This window comes from Sinocyclocheilus grahami, unplaced genomic scaffold, assembly GCF_001515645.1.
Source record: "Sinocyclocheilus grahami isolate Dianchi unplaced genomic scaffold, SAMN03320097.WGS_v1.1 scaffold1347.1, whole genome shotgun sequence".
Lineage (NCBI taxonomy): Eukaryota > Metazoa > Chordata > Actinopteri > Cypriniformes > Cyprinidae > Sinocyclocheilus > Sinocyclocheilus grahami.
In genome coordinates this window covers 139,422-161,946 of record NW_015506526.1, presented here as the reverse complement: position 1 = coordinate 161,946, position 22,525 = coordinate 139,422, and the positions used below count along the sequence as shown (strand labels likewise).

The 22,525-nt window shown below is 36.6% G+C and overlaps 1 protein-coding gene across 2 annotated transcripts; it reads right to left on the bottom strand.

Annotated features, from left to right (window-relative positions):
* Nucleotides 1-361: 361 nt before the first annotated feature.
* On the bottom strand, nucleotides 362-21,928 carry LOC107569470 (protein phosphatase 1 regulatory subunit 12C-like). Of its 2 annotated transcripts, none has more exons than XM_016255571.1 (21): nucleotides 21,811-21,928; nucleotides 21,463-21,648; nucleotides 20,744-20,903; nucleotides 19,448-19,578; nucleotides 17,458-17,576; nucleotides 15,183-15,342; nucleotides 10,227-10,371; nucleotides 9,386-9,460; nucleotides 6,603-6,673; nucleotides 6,389-6,501; nucleotides 6,213-6,259; nucleotides 5,994-6,124; nucleotides 5,340-5,427; nucleotides 4,613-4,730; nucleotides 4,363-4,475; nucleotides 3,218-3,267; nucleotides 2,947-2,995; nucleotides 2,759-2,863; nucleotides 2,598-2,648; nucleotides 1,027-1,077; nucleotides 362-767 (listed from the first exon to the last, which is right to left on the bottom strand). In XM_016255571.1, the coding sequence occupies exons 2-21, from the start codon at nucleotides 21,627-21,629 to the stop codon at nucleotides 681-683; spliced, it is 2,031 nt and encodes a 676-aa protein (XP_016111057.1). In that variant the 5' UTR covers nucleotides 21,630-21,648; nucleotides 21,811-21,928; the 3' UTR covers nucleotides 362-680. The 2 variants fall into 2 exon arrangements, with proteins under 2 accessions (XP_016111057.1, XP_016111058.1); XM_016255572.1 differs by having other exon boundaries at nucleotides 21,463-21,638.
* Between the last annotated feature and the right edge of the window lie 597 nt (nucleotides 21,929-22,525).

Below are 22,525 nucleotides of genomic sequence, written 5' to 3'. Positions count from 1 at the left end.
TTCTATTTCAATGTACATTAACCTGTTCTGTTAACATTACAGATTTTTGATCTGTAATTATATAGTTTTTGTTATTAATGAACAATATTCTATTTTATGTAAAATCTTGATTTATCTATCTTTGCAGTTTTCTAGAGGTACTTGCTAAAAGGCAATGATTGCAATGGTAGCTGTCTCTAAGTGAAACTGAAGAGTAAACCTGAACTGAAACTTCAAATTAATCAATAAAATTTTCATCAGTGCAGTGCAGTGTAGGGCACATTAAGGGCATGAACTAAGTGCGATGGCTAGTCTGCAGAATTTTAAGGAACATTAAAGCTATGAGTCTTATCTGTGCCATTAATAAAAAAGCAGCAAGCACATTGCACAAAAGAAATCAATAACATTACAAATGATACAAGAGCACCCTGAATCAGAACTGAACACCATTATCTAGAGTAGCTGAACAGCAGATGGACTTGAGTTCTAGAGTCATTGACAATTCCAGTTTTGATGGGTCTAGAGTGGCAGCTAAACAAGGCCTTACATATGTACATATCAATTTGAAGAACAGTAGTTTAACCACCCCAGGCAGGGGCATATGTCCCAGAGATGAGAGAGGGATAGAAAAATGTGCAGTTCTTTGGGCAGACAATGGGACAGCAACTTTCCCAAGGAATTCAGGAAAGAAATCCAAAGATTCATTTAGACAGCTTACTAATGACACGAATGAGAGCTGCATTTTCATCTTTCAGTCTCTGGTTGTCAGCACGCAAATCCACATGCACCTGGAGGGCGGGACAGAGAGTGAGATGAGCAGGCCCACATGGAATCTGTATATGCACAAACTTTAAGGAAATCTCTGCGGATTTGGCATATCCATCATACACAAAGTTCTACACAGCTCCTACCTTTTGCATGTTTGGCTAATTGTGTTTTCAACTATCAAAAGACTGCAGTAATCACAGCTCTGTTTAACCATTTTAACCATGAATCGTTTCTGAAATTTTGAAACATTTCTAAATACCGTAAAGCTCAAGCTCTTACTTTGAGTTCATCTTCTAACTCAGATGCTCTCCGCTGAAGAAGTTTCTTTTCCTGAATAAAGAATAGAGCAGAATAAAAACAAAACAAACAAAAAACACTTTACAATAAGGTTCAATCCGTTAACATCCGTGCATTAGGTGAAATTATATTTTTATAGCATTTATTAATCTAGGTTATACTACAGGGCTGTTGAATGCTTGAATCTGATTGGCTGACGAACATTCAAAGATGTGCAATTATTTTCAGGGAAACACAATGCTAAAGTAGTTCCAGGTCTTGACCGCATTGCAGTTCAATATCACTTCACCAAATGATGGTCACCAAATGGTCCTTAGAGAATACGACAGCATAAGAACCAAAAACCACAAAGACACTGACTAAGCAAATAAATATATTAAACAACAGAAAAAAAGATGAAGTATTTACATATTTCCCCCCGAAATTATGTTTTATTATCTATGGAAGAACATACTCTCTCCCGCTCTCTCCCATACAAACGCACACACACTGAAACATACAATGACAAAACATATAATGACAAAATTCTTGTCAGCGCTGCCCCATGACTTTATCAATAAAATAGTTTTGCAACTGAAAAGCTACATAATATTTCTCAGTAGTGATGTAGTAACGTTGCTGTTCTTGAAGCAGTTAAACCTTCAGTTTCGCCCTTAGTAGAGACACTGCTGTTAAAGAGTGTCTGTTCAGAGACACAGATTCAGGTAATGCACACATGCTTAATATCAGTGGCTCAAACCTCCATTAGCTCTAAAATGAACAGGTCTTGACCGCATTGCAGTTCAATATCACTTCACCAAATGATGGTCACCAAATGGTCCTTAGAGAATACGACAGCATAAGAACCAAAAACCACAAAGACACTGACTAAGCAAATAAATATATTAAACAACAGAAAAAAAGATGAAGTATTTACATATTTCCCCCCGAAATTATGTTTTATTATCTATGGAAGAACATACTCTCTCCCGCTCTCTCCCATACAAACGCACACACACTGAAACATACAATGACAAAACATATAATGACAAAATTCTTGTCAGCGCTGCCCCATGACTTTATCGATAAAATAGTTTTGCAACTGAAAAGCTACATAATATTTCTCAGTAGTGATGTAGTAACGTTGCTGTTCTTGAAGCAGTTAAACCTTCAGTTTCGCCCTTAGTAGAGATACTGCTGTTAAAGAGTGTCTGTTCAGAGACACAGATTCAGGTAATGCACACATGCTTAATATCAGTGGCTCAAACCTCCATTAGCTCTAAAATGACGTTTGGCCTTAGCAAAGGGTCCTTGAGATGAGATGTGTAAGAAATTAGTCCTACAAGTGTAATAAGCTTAATAATTCAACAGCTCGTCGTGCATTATTTCTTACTTAACATTAATTACTTAATGTACCAACACATTTTTAACATTTCATCTTGTATTAATGAAAAAAAAAAGTTGATTATTGTTCATGATACAGTGCATTAACTAATGTAAACAAATTGCAGCAATGTTACCACTAAAATGAAGACACCCAAACAGCAGTATGGCATGAAAATATAGGAACTTACAAATCTCTCCAACTCCAGCAGGGCTGGTCTGTCTGATCCATTCTCTTGATTCTGTGTTGATACAAACAAATAGAACAGTCCAAAAAATCTGACTCACTTTAGTGGTTCAACATTTCTTTCCTTTCCTCAACTCTCAGGACAAAAAAAAAAAAACCTCTCACCTGTTTGAGTTTCTCCAGTTGAACTTTACTCTCATTTAACTGCAGTTGAGTTTCTTGAAGCTTCTCTTTTAGATCTCCATTCTCTTGCAACACCTGCAGATACAACTGAGAGAACACATATAACACACATGAACCACCTCTTTTATTACTTATTAGTTTATGAATTTATTGTGTAAAAAATGCATTACCTTACTATAATCCAGAGAAGAGTGTCTGGAATCATCGAACTGAGGACCACTACAAAAACAACCAACACTGTTCAAAATAACATAACAAAAGTTTCAATATTACTTAAACCTGAATGCACCCACATATACAGAGAGAGATATCACAAGCACAACAAAAAAAACACAAGACACTATGCTACACAATCAGTACACACAAAATACATGTAAGATATACCACTCAAACAAAACTACACATCAGTAGATGCACAAAACCTTAAAAACACACACAAACCTTGTTCTGTTGTCTTGTTCAGCATCTTCATTTGCATCCATATCATCTGTCTGAACAAAAGTAACATTAATTGTCAATAACGGTCAATGTCAATAAGTCTGTATTAAGAAATTTCTTCACTACTGCACTACTAATGCAACCGCAAAAATAATTATTAATTACAGGTGTAAAAATTGTACAAACAAATCAGCCTAGCTACAAGACGAATACTGCAACAAGAATACAAAAACTGAAATGACCACTGAATGCCATGATTGACAAATCAGAATCAATAACAATTGAATAAAAGGCATTAATATACAGTTGTTAATGCTTTGACCCAGATGTTTATAATTTGCCTACATATTTAAATTGTTGGTTCATTAAATTTTTCATAACAATGTGCAAATCTATTACGCATATTCAACTGTCCACTACAAAAAAAATATCATATCTGATACTGTGAATGTATGGCTTGATTATTCATTATATTGTCAATATCTGACTGCAGTGCAAATTGTCTCTTCAGTGACATTAATGCCTTTTCTTTTGGAAAAAATTATGAATTGTTTAAAAAAATAATTGAATTATTGATCAATTTAATAGTGACCCAATTTCATGATGCACATTTCATGATGCATCACAATGATAAGATTAAAGAATCAAAGTCAGAACAGATATTTACACCCCTATTAAATAGGTACGTTTTCTGATGAAAATGAGTGATGCTTGCTGTAGCAAAATTTGCTGCTATAAATGTCATAGCCTCACAAATTGTTTCCCCTTTTACCGTTTTTTTTTTGTGCTAAATTCATTATCATAAAATCATTATTATTTAGCTTTTCATTCATACACTTAAAAAAAAAGAACCCTGGCATCACTTTAGCCATTATTTTAAAACAAGTCTAAAGGGAACCACCACAAACTCCTGTTCTACTGAGGAAATGTCGTTGTGGGGAACATTAACTTCAAATTCAGGTTCAGTTGCACACTTCCAAATCATCTTGACACCAAAGCAACAAAGCTACAGATAAACTTCTTTGTTATTCTTTGTAATATTCTGCTAAGACATTGTAAAGATGCATACTTTTAAAAGCCTATTTATATTGAAAATGCTCAGAGTGAGCGAGAATGCACTGGATTTTTTATGAATGCTTGTAGCTTACCTCTTCAGCCAGCTGAACGATACCAGTTGAGCGTCTCTCTTTCCTCCCTTTCCTGCGGTCTTTCACTCCTAGTCTTGTCTGTGCATCTCCAGATTCCTTCACTGGCTCTGTGTCTAACGCAGAGAGAAAATTCTCAATATCTATACAGAATTCACACTGAATCAAAGAGAACAAAGAATCATTACTGTCAACTGAAAGAAAATGATCAACTCCAGGTGCTTCATACACACGTGATAGTAATGAGACTCACCTCTCTCAGCTGGTGTTAGTGTGATGTTGGGATTCACAGGCTGAACACTGAGGTGCTGAGGTTCAGTGCTCTTAACAATACTCCGTTCTGCTTCCTTAAGATCCGTCAGTGTTACTCCCTGGCAATCAAAATTCCAAAAATTATTTCATATTCATGATTTTTTAAATAATAATGTAATCATATTTTTTTAATAATAATAATGGTTTTCTTCTATTTTTTGGCACATTATTAACATGTTATTAACAAAATATTAAACCAAACTACTCAATAAGGTTTTCTTTTCAAAACCTTTCGGTTTTATTCATTAAATGAGGACAGCTATATCACAATGACATTTTTGACTTGGCTCCAAAAAATATCAAAATGAATTTTAATTCAGAAATTTAATTTTTTTTTTACATTTTTGATTTCACGACAACCGCTGTCAGAATTCAAAGCGCCAACTGTGAGCAATGCTCCCATCATTATGCAGAATCAGCAGGAAGAATAACAGTATTTTTCTGGAGTACAGGTATGCTCAGAGGCAGTTTTGTGCCACTCTGAACTGAAGTCTTTCTTATGATGATTTTGAAATAAAAGGTGAACTTTATCCCTATGAAACGTAACTGACTTTCCTTAACACCGACTTATTCAGGAAACATCTGAACATCTTTTGCAGCACAACACGACTAGAAAGATAAACAAGTTGACAGACCCAATGTGTGTGATTAGGGTTGTGAATACACACCTGTGTTGATCTTCGTGATTGCCGCATGAGGCGCGAGCGAGCTTTCCTCTGAAACTCGGACTCCTCGTCTCTCACTGGAGCCTGAAACCTGTAATACACAATCTCATTATTATTCATGAATAGAGCTTAAATCTAGTTTATAAAATGGACAGTTTCAGTCCTTAATTATGATTGGTTGAGCCATGTTTGAAGCCGTAGTAAATTACTCTCAAAACATACACTTGTGACCTCATTACAAAAGTATTACAGCACTAAAGAAATTTTTTTTAAATGTCAGATTTTGTTGTGACTTTTGACTTAAAATGGTTAGCAAGCCATTAGCCCAGCCATTATTAAAAAATAAAGTTCTATGTAGTCAATAACTGAATATAGCTTCAAATTCACATAAATAGTAAAAGACTAAATGTGCTTTCAGTATTTATGCAGAGGGCTTATTCAAGTTACTTAAGTTTACATTGTTAAATAAATTTTTATTTTAGTATTAAAATGTCTCGACTTGGTACTACTGATGTGCTATGACATTACCAATACTACCTAATCCTGAAAACTTTGCACTTCAAATAACAAGATTTGTACAGCATTAACATAAAATAAAAATAAAAAAATAGAAGTGTCATTGTAAAGCATTTAATTCTTTGGATCAAATTATCTTACTTCCTTCTGTCATTAGAGGCATTACTAGGGCTCTCGGCAGGTGACTCCTGCCTTTGAGGGGTGGGCTGCACAACTGCTGTGCGACTTGCTCTCTCCTGATCATTCACCTTGACTTCTTTATCCTCAGTGGTCTGAAGAACAGAATTACAGTGATTAATCCCAAGCACAAGCAGACACATTCTGACAATGTGAGCTAAAACAGAGGAGTGTGTGTCTGACCCCTGAAGAAGGAACAATGCTCTCTGGTGTCGACATTGTTAAACTTTCTAGAACAGAGAAGAAAACAAACATCATCAAACAGATTGTACTCTTGTACAGGTATGCGTCATGTATGTCAATATTTTGAATGCTGCTGAATGAGAGAGAGAGAGAGAGAGAGAGAGAGAGAGACAAACCTGGGCTGCTTTCGCTCTCATCGTTGAGTCCCAGGCCTCCGGAGACTCCACGTTCTTTAGACTGGTCCTGTACATTTATTTTCTCCCTGCTGCTCATTCGGCACACAGAGCTCCTAAGAGAGAGAGAGAGAGAGAGAGAGAGAGAGAGAGAGAGAGAGACATGAGTGAAGATGTCCGTGACTGCAAAGACTGAAAGACTTCTCATCTTTCTCACCTGCGTTTCTTGTTTGCAGCGTTGGCATTTGAGATCTGTGAATTTTGTTGCTCAATAAGTTCAGTCCTCCACTAAAATAAACATATGCAAAAATTTATATAATCATCACACTTCATTTATAATGGATCTAAATAGACCAGATTTAATTAATGTTCTGATTAATAGTTTAAACGCTATAGTAGTGAGTTCAATGAATGACATTTCATTAGGGGACCAAAATTTTGTCTTTGGTACAAAACCATCTAATCAACAAATAAACAGCCTCACATGACTCATTGAATAAAATTATAGTTGACAATAGATTAATAAGTTAACACATTAATGCAGTTGATTTTTAAGGGTAGAAAAATATATATATTATATATCTTAAATAAGGATTTAGTTTTCCTTGCACTATCAAGAAGAATTGTACCCTACAGTACAAAAGCTAAACGGTACATCTTTGTACCTTATTTATTCCTAAATGGTTCATATTACTACCTTAAATGTACATAGTGCTTTAAAAGTACATATTAGCACTAGGGATGCACTGATAGGATTTTTTGGGGCCGATAACACTTATTGGCCGATTTCGATACCGATATTTGTCACTTCCTCTCTTATTTGAAATTTTGGCATCAAAATAGATATAGTATTTTGATCATGTTTTAAATTAGCAAAGTTCAAAAACACCTGCATTAAATTATACTAGCAGTTTTATTGCTGCATCATCAAATAATTTCTAGTGAACATGGATTGGATCCATATAACATTCACCAGGCCTAAATGAATACAACAGAACAAAGATACATATTAAATAAACAGTGATTTTTAGGTAGGTTTAACAAATGTAAAATAACACTTCACTGTATAAATTAAATACATATTAATTCTTCTTTATTGTAACAGACTTTATTATGATTAATCTTCTAATTTGTTTTTGTATACATTTTAATATTTTTTGTAAGTTTAAACATGTATGAGATCTCCTTTACTAAGGCGGGACTCATATTTTGAAGGGTTTTCTAGTCTACGGAGCTATAAGGTTAATGAAAGCACGCAGTTCTTCGGATTTCGGTTTGTCCGTTTACTAAGCACCCCTTAATAAATTTTTTTTGGAGTGAAAAAGGATGCAATTATCTTAAAACATCAGTAAAGTTTTGGTCATCATTCAGATGAGGTCCGCTACACTTATGAAAGTTACAAAAGTTATTTAGTCAAGTGCGATCTTTTGTCTTTTGTTATATGATTAGTATTAAAGTGAAGACAGCAGCACTAGGATTATGCAACAGACGTTATACAGCTCAGTGTCTTCACGCAGTTAATTAATAACCCTCGGTTTGTTATATCGGCCTTTTTCCTATTAGGCTATAGCCGATATGCCGATGGTTGTAAATTGAGGAAAAATCGGCCGATAAGTATCGGCGGCCGATACATCGGTGCATCCCTAATTAGCACCTAAAGTGTACATACATACACGGTGACAGTTTTGTAAAAATTTTCCTGAGAGTGCATGTGTTCATGTGTTAAACATTTAATTTGCTTCATATTATGAACTTTAGCAAACATGGACAGATAATAGTGTACTGGATGGATGATGTATTTTTGGAACCTGGAACGTTAGTATTTTAGTACTTCCAGTTAATTCGTCCCAAAGTCAATGGGTTTTTTTAAATGGGTTTTTGGTTAAATGCCTGAAATAAGGTCTTTATAAGTTTTATTCTAAAACAAAGTACATCAGTAACACCCCCTTATAATTTTTTTTAAAGCTTTTACTTGAAAAAGGCTATTGCTAAGTGTCTAAATGGGAATACAGAGGTTGTCGGTTAAGAGGTTGTTAATTGTCATCACACCAAACATGAAAACTCATCTACTGACTACTCTGCTTTACACAGCCTCGTTGTGTTATTAATCACACTTATGCAAACTATTCGAACTAAATCTTTCAGAGAAATTTTTTTTTTTTAAAATACAGACTGAAAGAGTTGTGGGAAGCTTAGTGATGGTGACGTTGAATCATGTGACCGTGGTGTAGTTCGCTCATAGCCTATGTTTAGCGTTTGTAAATACCCATATATTTTTTGGGCTTCAACATTCATAAAAGTTGTGTCATTGGAGAGGAACATTATCAACAATGTTCATGATGAACAAAACATCTAAGAATCTTAATCTTAATCTAATAAACTTTTGTTGTTCACAGAGCTTATTTTCTGCAATGATCCAAAAGTCAATGGAAAAACCCTATTCAGTTTTTGTCAAGCCAAGGGAACCAGGGTGATGGTAACTTCCGGGATGGCCTACAAAAATACATAATTTCTGCAGCACTCTATTAAAAATGCTTTCCTGTCCTAGTAAATGATGCAAATATAAATTACAAGAGAGGAAAATTAGAGTATTTCATGATGGCCGGGGAGAGCAATATGAGTGAAGAAGATGAGTAGTCCAGTAGAAGAATTCTGTGGACATTGTTCAGTTGAACAGATTTCAAGGCTGCAAGTGTCTATTCTCTTTCATATTGCAAAAGCAAAGAAAAAGAAAGAATAGCACTTGCTAAGACAAAAAGCTCACTTTAGAATTTTTTTTTGTGATTGATGTCACAAAAACAAATTGAGGTATTAGTCTCTTTCAGCAAATAATAGTGCAATTATAATTTTTTTCACACTAATAAAAGTAGTCTAAGAGAAATAACTGACAACCTTTTCAAAATGTCCACTGGTTAAATAGGCCTGCTATATAACATACAGTAAGCTGTGAATTTCTGTGTCTAAAATGACAGATTTAGATAGAGGTGTGTATGTTCTCACATTAGCCTGTCTTCGAGACAGTTCTTCCAGTAAAGACACAACACTCTCATCCGCCACATCAAATGGAGTCTGACCCTTAAAAACAAACAAAAAAACAACAACAGTTTCAGTTATGATAATTTCCCAAACATGCATGCACCCACACACACCCACCCACACACACATTGTGAAACAGAACTATGGCTAACTGCAGTGCTGCTGCAGAACTCTGGTGCATTTTGACACAGAACAGAAGCTCCACACTTCCTCTTCCTTTAAGAGTGCATGACTCCTGCTGTGCACTTATTACTCCTACATATCAGGCCTTAACTTTTGCTTTACCTTTCCTATTTAGAAATACAGTACATTTATTTTATTTAGGATTACAGTATATTGGCTATTGCTACCATATTTCTTGATGTCAATACAGATAGAAATAGGAATAGATAAAAGCAGATAAAATTGTCCTGAAATAGAAATGGGGATCAATGGATGATTTGGCTTTTAAAGGGCTAGTTCACCTGATATTGACAATTCGGTCATCATTTACTCACTCTCATGTTGTTCCAAACCTGTATGACTTATTTTCTTATGCGGAAACAAAGGAAGGTATTGTAAAGAATGTTGAGTTCCATGAAAACACTGAGACATTCACAAATTATCTTATGTTCCACAGAAGAAAGTCATACTGGTTTAGAATTCTCATTTTTGGGTGAACCATTCTTTTAAGGCTGGTCAAAACCTGCCTAAGGAAGACAGCTTTGTTTCTCATAGGCAACAGTTACTGGCCAACAGAATTTGCTGCTAAATGTTTAGCACTTTTTTTTCTCTCTCTCTCTCTCTCTCTCTCTCTCTCACTCACCCCGTTACTGTGGGCCTCCATGTCACACAGTTGCTCAGCGAGCAGACGGCAGGCTTCACTTTGACCCCAGTGAGCTGCAGCATGGAGAGGAGTCCAGCCATCATAGTCCTTAGCACTCACATCCAGGCCACACTGACACAACAATCTAACAGAGAATGAAAGACACTGTATGAAGTCCTCCGTACAAGTGTTTAGTACAATTTAAAGATTCATGCTCTGTATCAAAACCTAGTGAGCATTTTAAACGTGACATTTTAAAGGTCATGAAACACTAAATTACATTTTTTGAGATGTTAATAGATTTGCATGACGTGTACTTCCTTTATGAATTATAGTAACTTTTCATAAATAACAATTAAAATATAAAAAATTTGTAAATAAAACTAATAATCCCAGAAACTCATGCCCCTCAGATTTCTGAGCCAAGTGGATTTTGCAGACAAATTCAAATTTAACAAACAAAAAATAGGTACAGGTACCTTTGATAATTACATTTATATTAGGTACAAATATTATTAGTGCAGCAAAGTCCTCATTTTGAAACCACAACATTTTGGGGGGAGTGGTGAGGATGTCAGTCCACTTTCTTTTATTTTATTTTTTTTCAAATTACCCCTGAAGGCATTTAATTACATATTTATTATAAATCCACATAAATGTCAGTCTTATGTGAAAATGCCCTTTTCTCAGATAATTGCAGGCTCAGAGGAGGGCAAGCACTTGCACACAGGGAACCTGCATCTAACATCCCCAGCATGTGTTTCAAGAAGACTACAGAAAACCGCCTCTGGTTTACAGAATTTGCTTCCATTACCAAGCTGTATTCCGGTATAAAAAAAAGCCCTAGGCCAACCCCTTATTTTAATCAACAGGTATTCCTAGATTCTGTAAATCAACCCTCTACGCACACCTTGGCAACAGAATCGGCATTGGCTAGTAAATTTTTTTGTTTACTCGCCAGTCAAGCATTATAAAACCGAAACTCAACCCTCTGTTTTTTGATGAACTCACATTACTACTTGCATCTATTAATTCTCTCTGTACATCTATGATTATTATTGGAGATATTAATATTCATGTTGATAATCCTAGTTGTAATCATACTGCAAATTTTATGGAGATTTTGGATTGTTTTAACTTGATCCAACATGTCAAATTTCCTACTCATAGAAAAGGTCATACACTTGATTTGGTGTGTACAGCTGGTGTTGATATTAATCAGCTTGAGGGCAAAGATTTGTGCATTAGTGATCATAGGCTCTTGAGTTTTAATCTTTCTGTTCCCTTACAAAAGTCACTAAAAAGGGTTATTAGTTTTAGAAATCTTAAAAATATTGATCATAATCACTATCCGCGCATGATCAATGATACTTCTACAGGTAATACTGTTGACCAATATAATTTCATTTTCTCATCAACTTTAGACATGCTGTCTCACTCACAAAATCATCACCCTGGTTTACTACAGAGATTAGGGTTCTCAAAGCTAAGAACAGGCAGCTTGAAAAATGTAGAATATTTATTAGTCCATTTAGTTCAGTCTCTCTGTGTGCACCTCCTGGGATTTATCCTTCAAACTTTCCTTCTAATTTGTTTTCTAGTTTTAATACGGTCACCATTGAATACATTCATCAATTCATTATGACAATGAATTCAACTACGTGTATTTGGACCCTATTCCAACTTTTGTTCTCAAAGAGTGTCTATCATCTATCAGTCCTCTCATTTTGAACGTTGTCAACACCTCCCTTATTACTGGATCTGTTCCCCAAGCCCTTAAGGTTGCTGCCATCACACCAGTGCTCAAAAAGCCTGGGTGTGATAGGTCTGTCCTATCAAACTATAGGCCAATATCTAAACTTCCTTTTTTGTTTCTGGAACGTGTTGTCGTTTCGCAACTTCATTCTCACTTGTCCCTGAACAAGCTCTTAGAATCTTTTCAATCTGGGTTTCGATCTGGACATAATACTGAGACTGTCTTGGTTCGAGTCATGAATGATCTCCTTGTCTCTGCTGATTCTGGTGCCCTTACTATCCTGGTGCTGTTAGATTTGAGTGCAGCCTTTGATACGGTGTGTCACTCTATACTGATTGAGAGACTGGAGACTTGGCTTAGTATCTCCGGTACAGTGCTAGAGTGGTTTAAATCTTACCTTACTGATCGTTCCCAGATTGTTGTTTTAGGTAACAACAAATCTAACGTCGGAAAGGTCTGTCACGGTGTACCCCAGGGGTCTGTCCTAGGCCCTATACTCTTTAGTATTTACATGCTTCCTCTAGGGCAGATTATTAGAAAGCATGGTTTGGGGTTTCACTTCTATGCTGATGATACCCAAATTTATATTAACACGAAAACTAATATTACAGGTATCTCTGCAACACTCTCTGACTGTTTGCAGGAAATTAAATTATGGATGTACCACAATTTCCTTAAATTGAATGGGACCAATTCAGAGTCCTTCTCGTTGGTACCCCTGCACCTGCCAGCAATGGTAGAAATTTCAGTTTACATCTTGATAACGGTGTAATATTTCTATCTTCTCAAGTTCGTAATCTTAGTGTTGTTTTTGATTCTCACTTGACACTGGACACACACGAGAGCATTTCAAAATCTGCATTTTTTTTCATCTCAGGAATATATTGCCAGATTTAGGCCTTTTCTTTCACTACCTGATGCTGAAAGGCTTGTTTTTGTTATCTCTAGGGTTGATTATTGTAATGCCCTTTATATTGGCCTACCTGCAAAAAAGCACCTGCAATACATACAGAACTCAGCTTATATAATATTCTCTAATAAAATAATCTGTATGAGACCAACGCGAGGTCCAGTCTTTCCCGTCTGAGCTCATAATCGGTAATGTGGTGGTCACACCCACGCGCAGCGGCACTATTCATGCCGTATTCATTCAAGCTATTGTGCCACGCAAACCTGTAAACGCCCACATCACCTCCGTAAACAAAGCAGCAAGATTCAAGTTCATCTAGGCTACTTTTCATTTTTGGAAGAGGACGCGCTGTGAGTAATTAGTCTTGTATTTACCTCAGAAGAAGAACGTGATGCGTACTTTTCACTCCACTACATTTCTATCAAGGTTCTCGAAGTAGAAAGTGGTTACTATGTAGCAGCTTTGAAAGTGGGTGATTTTCTTCTCTTAAAGGGTTAGTTCACCCAAAAATGAAAATTAGCTTGTGTTTTACTTCCACTCGAAGCATCCTAGGTGTATATGACTTTCTTCTTTCAGATGAATCCAGTCGGAGTTATATTAAAAATTGTCTTTGATCTTTCAAGCTGTTTAATGGCACTCAGCGGGTGTTGCAGTTGAACAGTCCACAAGTCGTCAAATAAAGCTCGCGCATTCATAATAAAATGTGCCGCAGACGTCTCCGGGGGATGAATAAAGGAATATTTTTTTGTAAGAAAAATATCCATATTTCAAACTTAATAAACACTTTTCTCTCACTTCTGCTGACTGTCATACACTGAAGCAGTTCCGGCGGATGACGTAAGATGCGCCGCATTGCGTGATTAGTGACGAATGCAGACAGAGAACAAAACAAAATTAGAAGTACAAACCGAAGATTTGCAAAGAAAAATTACGGAGGATTTCGATATAAACCAAGAGGAGACTGGTTTTCCTTTGCTAAAGTAAGGAAACTTTGCTTTCTTTGCTCCTATTAAACAAACTCGCGAGACTAGCATATCTCAGAGGCGCGAGCGCTGTGCATACGTCATTCGCCTTCCGCCGGAACGGATCCGCGTATGATAGATAACGGAAGTGAGAGAAAAGTGTTTATTACGTTTGAAATATTTAAAATTGTAACTTTTATGTTTGGTTGACTGCATTTTAGTTGGCTGAAATGTCAGGCAACGGTAGAACTAATGGTTTTTGTGTGTGCGTGAGGTGCCTGTGTGATCAGATGGATTAAATCAAATAAAGATATAAAGAAAATGCATTAAGAGTGTCACAAAAACTAGCATAGCCTATATTTGTAGCAGTGTTTTCTTTTTCTTTTGTTAATCTGTTAATTATATTATAGCCTATTATATATTTTGTGTGATCCTATTTATTTTATTAATTTTATAGACTTAATTTCTGTTTTACTCCTTTCACAGAAGCGCTGCAGGTGCATGATGCGACGATTGAATCCTCATGGTCTTGTTTACGCTACTATTCGCGCATATAAAGCTAAAGCCCTGTATAAAACCAAAAAAAATTTTAAAAAAGACATTCTAATCTTACTGGTTAACGATCGACTAATGAGGTTCGTTTGACTGTCAGGAAAATACAAATGAACAAAATGCTGTCATTCTACAATTCTCCACTGTATTTACTATGCTGCGCGCAAGTTCAGGTAACTCAAAAACTTGCGTACACAAGCTGAGACCAGAAGTGAGATTTGATCGTAGCCACAGCTCACGTCCATACAGATAATTCCAAGTTTTGCGGTGAAACGACCGTACGCCCAATTTTCTGTTGTATGTTTGTTTCGTAAATGAGGCCCAATGACTACAACAATCTCTAAACATTGACCAATTATTTGTTTTTCCCTTCAGTCAGGTTTTGAGATATCATGCATTGTAGATGAAGCCGATGTGACTCCTGCTCTAAACAGCTCATGTGATGGAAACTGTGCTGGAAGAACATTGGCACAGGCATCCACTCCTTTTCCACTTTTCACAGAGACAGGAAGTAAACAATGGCTGTTCTGTGATCAGAGAACTGCCCAATGGCATAGCGGAACATTCTGCACGAGCATGGGGTATTGACCTGGCCAAATAATGATGGAAATGGTCTCTAGGGTTTTAAGATACCAGCAATCTGGGGTAAAACTGTTCACTAAGAATATAACTATTACAAAAAACAGATTTGCTTTATACCATGTTATAAGTAAAACTTTTGCAATGCCAAGAGGAAACTCAAGAGGAAACATTTCTCTTTTTGCATTCACACTTACTTAATGGCCTCCAGATATCCTTTAGCTGCAGCTACATGTAAGGGAGTAGCACCAGTCCGGGGGTGGCAAAGATTAGCAGGTAGCCCATTTGTGAGCCAGTGGCGGGCATCACGCATGATCCACTCCTCTTCTGCCCGCTTAGCTGTCTCCACATCCGTGTCTGATGAGAGATAGACTAATTACAAGGTCTCATACACTTATGCATAAAACAATAAAATATGCAAGGTTCTATGAGAATTATCTACTATTTACCTAACTAGCTGACTGTATAAGTGAATTTAATGTAAATGTACTCTTCTGTGTATTTCTAGAATAAAAATACTTCAATGGTAATATTTTGTAAATGAATATAAAAGGTCTTTGAGAAGGTACTGTAAATATGTACTGTAAAAAGTTACGCATTACACTTTGTAAAAATGCCTTGCAGTTTTACTAAACTAAACAGTAAAACTGCTTCGAGTCCACACACTAAAGGGATAGTATACCCAAAACTGAAAATTCTGTCATAGATTACTTACCCATATGTCGTTCTAAATCTGCATCTGTAATAAGATATTCTGAATAATAATTTTGGTTTTCAGTGACTTCCAATGTATGTACAAAGTCATATGGTTTTGGAAGTGCCTGAGAGTGAATATATCATGACAAGAGTTTTCATTTTTGGGTGAACTATGCCTTAAAGGGGTCATATGATGTTGCTAAAAATAACATTATTTTGTGTATTTGGTGTAATGCAATGTGTTTATGCGGTTTAAAGTAAAAAAAAACACATTATTTTCCACATACTGTACATTATTTTTTCTCCTCTATGCCCCGCCTTTCTGAAACGCGTAGATTTTTACAAAGCTCATCGGTCTGAAAAGCGAGGTGTGCTCTGATTGGCCAGCTATCCAGTGCATTGTGATTGGCCGAATACCTCAAGCATGTGACGGAAATGTAACGCCCCTTACCATATTGTGATGCCCTGTCAGGCCGGAGAGACGAGACAAAAACATTAAAACCCATTATAAACAAGGCATTTGTTGCATCCAGTGGGGACATAATTACGGATTATAATGACTTATACTGTCTTTTTACGCGTTGCATCACGCCGCATAAACGTAAAACCATGTCTGCATTTGTGATCAGAGAAATGACAAAGTGCTACTCTACACTGCTCAAAACTCGTGTTTGAATCATCTGTGGCAAATTCTTTAAATATAAAAAAAACTTGCAGTCTGTCAGTCAGAACAGCCGGCATTGTAGTCTACTCTACCAGGATCAGGAAACTCCATAAAATGCGCTGCACACATCTGAATATTTGGGTTGAACTGTTCTGGAACAGTGTTGTAAATGCAACTTAACCACTGATTTCTAGTCGTGTCCTCTTTTGGAAGGCCAAACAAAGTAGTTTCACTTTCACAACGAAACACACAGCATCACACATGGCGGGCTTGAGTGAGCAGAGGCTGGCGGGCTAGAGTGAGGAACAGCAGGCAAGCTTGAGAACGGCGTGGCCGGCGGGCTTGCAACAACCACATGTGACAACCCCAGGCTGGACTCCACTTCGTCCACAGTGAAAGCCGATCCGGCGATCCACAGTGCGAAGTTGATGTATTTCCTCAGTGACCAGCATGGATCAGCTCTAGGCATGACAAAGCGGATATCGTTCTCTTTTGGAAGGCCAAACAAAGTAGTTTCGCTTTCACAACGAAACACACAGCATCTTCACGACATGGCGGCAGCAACAATACTACAGCGAGAATAAAAGTTACGCCTTCTTTCTTTGCGTGAACATTTGGGCGGCGTTATGCAAATCTTCCCACATCGTGACGTAGACATGTGGGGGGCGTGTTAGAACGAGCCGTTTTAGGTAGGCGTGGTTGACTCTTAACTTTTATAAAGTATATCTCTTTGGATCTGAGACTTTAGTCTTTGCAACTTCACAGATCTTCTTTATGCACCAAGAGCTTGTAACACTTCAAAGAGAAAGGAAAAATCGCATCATATGACCCCTTTAATGTTATTGATCCAAAAACGCTTGTTTCTTCGTCTTCATCGGGGGTGAATTTTTTACTCCGAGAGGACAAAAATTTGCAAGTTGTTAAACAACATCAGTATGTGGAAAATTGTATTTTACATTTACTGCATTGTGTTCTGCTCCTGTACTCAAACCAACTTGGGTTATTATTTTTTTTGGGTGATGGCAGGCTTTATTTTCTGATACCTCTAAATTTAATTGAATTCCATATAAGTGTATTTATGATGTGACATTTCAGATGTTCTGTTGACTAACCCTGTGTCAATGAGTGTTCTTGCAGCAGTGTCTCTGTGGCCTCATCCTCTGCAATGTCCATTGGCACATCCCCATCACAGTTCACCGCGCAGAGAGATGCACCATGCCTGAGCAGAAATCTAAAAGTGACAGTACCAGTAAATAAGCACAGTATAATACATGCCAAATGGGTTCATATCTTTCACAGCAGTGCAAGTAGTTCTAGCACTTACTGAGGCAGAAAGATTTTTAAATGTTTTAAACCCCTCAAATCACACAACTCTGTCCACAAACAAAAACACACATTTCAAAATTGTCACAATAGCTGGGTTTCCATCCAAAGTTGCGAATTTAACTTGTGCACAAAACTGGAAAATCGCATAAAACATTTCCGAACAAGCATCGTTTCCATTCAACAAGTCAAAGAGAACAAAATCGTCACTTCCTGATAAACTGGCACTATAAATCACTAAGAAAAGTAGGAGAATATAATAATTTTCATATATAATTAATTACTTGCGCCTCAGAGTGAGCAGACGAAACACAATGAATGCGGTCATTGCTTTCGGAGGTGGATGCTGCTGTTTGGGAACGCAGTCGTGTAAGACATTTCTGGGAGGCAATTATACAGAAATACTTTGATGACTGACTTTGCTCGTGCATTTCCGAATGACCATAACAACATTTCAGATGCTGTGGAAATAGATCGGTCCGCTGGTTAGTCAGGTTTTGCCGTCCCATAGCGCAAAGTCACATGAGTTTTTTGATGCACTTGGAGGAATTTATTCGCAAAATGCATTTCCATCTCCCATTATTCGCATCAACCCTTTTTCGCAGAAGTCAAAAACCACCTCAAGCGAGCGTAAAAACTTTTTTGCGAATTAAGGGATTTTTATTCGAAATTTGGCATTTCCATCACTCGTTTCTCATGCGATACTTCAAAATGCACATTAAAATAGGGTGATGGAAACATAGCTAATGTAAGCAACTTATCAACTTGTAATTTTTCTGTTGGCAATCCAACTTTGAGTCATTTCAACCTTTAAAGTGCTTAATTTCTGTTGTACCCTTAAATAGTAGTATAATACAAAAAAGCAGTGCTTAAAGCAGTGCCGAGGTGTAGTAACCGCTGACACGAAACATCTGTTCAACATATCATTGCACAACAAAGAATACTGTTATTTTCACTGTACATTATTGTTCTGTCATGTCAGTAATTATATATTCTAGAAGGACGTCACTTAATGAATTTGCTTGGTAAAATGTTTCAATCAAAATTTGTATCTTTAATATATAGAGGAGAGGGAAAAATAATGAGATAATTTCTGTGATTAGCATGAACTGGTTTAAAGCATGAAAAAATATTAAGGCATTTAATGCAGCATCTGTTTTTTTTTTCTCAACTTCCTGTGGATGGTTGTGTTTCCTCATGCTATTTGCATGCAGTTCTCCCCGGACCCACAGGACAAACCATTCCAGAGAGAGCAGATTATCTACACAGGCTCTATTACTGGCCGCACTCACCCGGCAACCTCCTCCTCAAAGGAAATATTTAGGACACCCACTCACTGCAGTCTCTGTCTGGCTACCTGGTTGATCCTGTCATTAATACTGTATGTGCATGTCTCAGAGATAAAGCCATGTAGATATTGTAAACCTGGCTGAATAAATTGTATTAAAAGGATTTGCTAATGTTGCATACATTTTTTGGAGCTTTAACGTGAAATGTGAACGTGAAAGTTTATTTACAACAACAAATTTTAATATTAGGCACAAAGTTTCACGAAACACAGAATGCTGTGCAATTAAATAGTTACATTTCCCTTTTTCATAGCCATAGTAACAACAGACTTAAGGCTGTGGCTGTGCTATATTGTGAATTAATCTCAGAATATATTGCAATCACATTTAACAAAGTCAGCAATCTCAAAGCCAGCTAAATTATAAACATATTAGAACATTTTGACAGACTCGTTAATTTCGATATTCATTAAATTCTCTCATAACATACTCTGTTATCTCCTGGTTTCCACATGATGCAGCCACATGAAGAGGAGTCCAACCCTCACTGTCCACCTGGTTAACACTGGCACCCTGAGACAGAAGAAATTCCACCAGCTCCATACTGCCATCGATACAGGCCTGAGAGGACCAACATATACACTCCATCAGATTTTTACAGAAATACTATAATTATTTGTCTGATATGGCTGATAACCAATAAATGGGCAATTTTCTACTAATTTGTCTAAATAAATAAAAATAAAAACGCCAAAAAATGTTTTTAATGTATTTGTCAATGACAAATAAAACAAATATATTATTCAATTTTAAAACCAAGGTTGTGCCAAGCTCTCAGAAATGTACTCTTTGAAAAGCTTTTATACTTTTTCCAACAAAAGTTTAAATTTAAATACTCTAAAAATGCCATGTAAAAAAAAAAATACCATCAAGTAAAAGGTAATAACATTTTCCATGCACTTTTACTGTATGTGCACACAATTATTATTTAACATTAAAATATTTAATATTTTTGTATTAATATGCGAATAATAAAAAATATATTCATTCATATTTGGGGGGTTGCACCTTATTTATTACAAGACATTAACTAATTATCTGATATTTTAAAGGACTTAATGACTGACACACACAAGGTAGTCAAAAACACACATTACCACATTGTATCTGCATTCATCTAACATGTACTCTACACTGTAAAGGGTTTTTGTTTTTGAAAAAAAGGAGGACTTTTATGTTCACCAAGGCTGCGTTATTATGTGTTGATGGTTGTGCTGTTAAAAAAAATCTTACTGGCCCCAAACCTTAAGAACTAAATAAAATAAACTAAATTAAACCTTTGAACAGTAGTGTAATCGCTATGGGATCTGTTATGAGTTGTACCAAAACACACAGATCATAATCAAAATCACCGCCCACATTTTCAATCACCTGTTTTTTTGGTTTTTTACGAGGTGTGATGGAGGGAGTCTTGAAAAACAATGCTTCTCGACTAACCTCTTAAAAATCCTAAGTCAGTATTAAAATATGGAAAATGAGTATGCACATTTAAATATCCAATATAATTATCTAAAAACAGCCGATAACCAGTATAATACCAATACATTGAGCATATATATTTTTTCTTTTTTTAAATAAGGTTTTATTATACGTGAGACTATGAAGTTAAGTTCCTGAAAACATTTGAGCAAAATAGCACTGTAGCCTGCATATGGAGACATCAGGCAAATTCTCTGTTCACTTTATCAAGACAATAAATGGTTTAAAAATGCAGTAAGATTCTGACCTGGTGTAAAGCTGTTATTCCATCTGTGTTGGCACAGTTAACCATATCATCCTCTCCATTCTGTACTCTTGCTTCTCGCAGCATCTCCTTTGCCTCCTCTATGTCACCACTAGCACACACTGCTAGGAACTCTGCAGTCTGCTCAAATCTAACTCGCCACCTGAGAGAGGGAGACACAGGCTGTCTGGAATGGTATTTAGCATCAGACACCTCAAAAACTACACAGTAACACTGTTACTACAGACTCTTACATAATATATATGATACATCAGAAGCAAGATATAATGAGGAAAGAGTAAAGGCTTTGGATGCACTAGCCCAGTGGTTAAAGATCTGGACTGACGTGTACTGGAATAAAATCACATTCCTACTCAACAAATATTGTGTAATTCAGGTTTCTACAGTCTTAACTGCAGCCTTCCGCCATCAGCTCTGGGAACAATCTTTTCCATTTGTGATGGTTCTTTAATCCATTAAGAATGAAAACTAATCAGTAAACACATGCTAGCAGGATAGTAGTCCAATGCATGGCAGATGGTCCTTGACACCCAAAATAGCAAACTAAATCTGGAGATCTTCATTAAAGAGTTAAGCTGAGAAACTCTTATTTAGTAACGTATTTGGAAATGCTTGTTTACATCGAGGAATTATATTATTAATGAATGCTAAAACGTTCTCTTTGTGTTGGTTGTCACTATTGTGGTGACGAATCTCCAAACCTGTTTGTTTTCTGCTGCTCATTGGTGTCTTTTCTGCCTCCATCAGGAGCTCGGGTGCTGGTCTCTCCTCTCCAGCGACTCCGCGGCACCGCCGGCTCTCTGTCGGTACTGGAGCCCGACCAACGCGTCAGCTGCTCCCGACGCTTCGCTACTGCCGCATCCCCCATAATCCAGCACTAAAGACACCTATTTTTAAGAGAAATACCCATGATCACAGCTACAGGAACATATATCAGCGAGACACGCCCTCCATTCGTGCGGTTTACACTTCCTCATCACACTCACAGGAAGTTCCTAAAAACATCCAACCAGTCATTAACGTAATTTTTTTGTCCTACTAAAAAATACCTGCCGATCGGCGATTTCGACGACCAGTAAAGTTCAAGAACCAGATAAAGATTTTATGTAATTGCCATGACGTTTAAAAGGTTTCAGGTCAAAGATCAAAGCTGCAGTTCCACCTCCAGACTGCAGAGGGCACAGCAGAACTCCTTACCAGCTTCCGGGGGTTGTATACACCCCAAGTGACCTATCAGCTCCTTGGGCTCTATGTTTAGATTTAAATGAAAGTTTAATTTTACTGTACCACCAAAATGTCATGTTTAAGCACTTCCCTTTTCAAACGTATTTTACATTTTAATGAATATGCTGCAGCTAAATGTGAGTCATAGGGCAGAAAAATGAAGTAAGTTGTGTAAGATTGCCTATCAACATCTTTGTTGCCCTAGTTATAGAGATTCAAGCAATTAAAAAAAGAGCCTGTCAAAATATAGATCTAAATGGGAGAATACAGGATGACACTGATATGTATTTTTTGTTTGTTAATCTTTTTTTTTTTTACTATTGTAAAACATGTATTTTTAAAAAACAAACGTTCCAAAAATGTAAGTGTGCATATTAGTAATACTGTACTAATTACACAAAGTACACCTACCTTGTAGATGTTCTATTTGGGACATGTAATGCCTCGCTTGACGCCTGTAAAACCTAGACCAGAGCTGATTATTAGAAGGTTCCATAATGCAAAATATAAACAATATGTATATAAATATGTATATATATA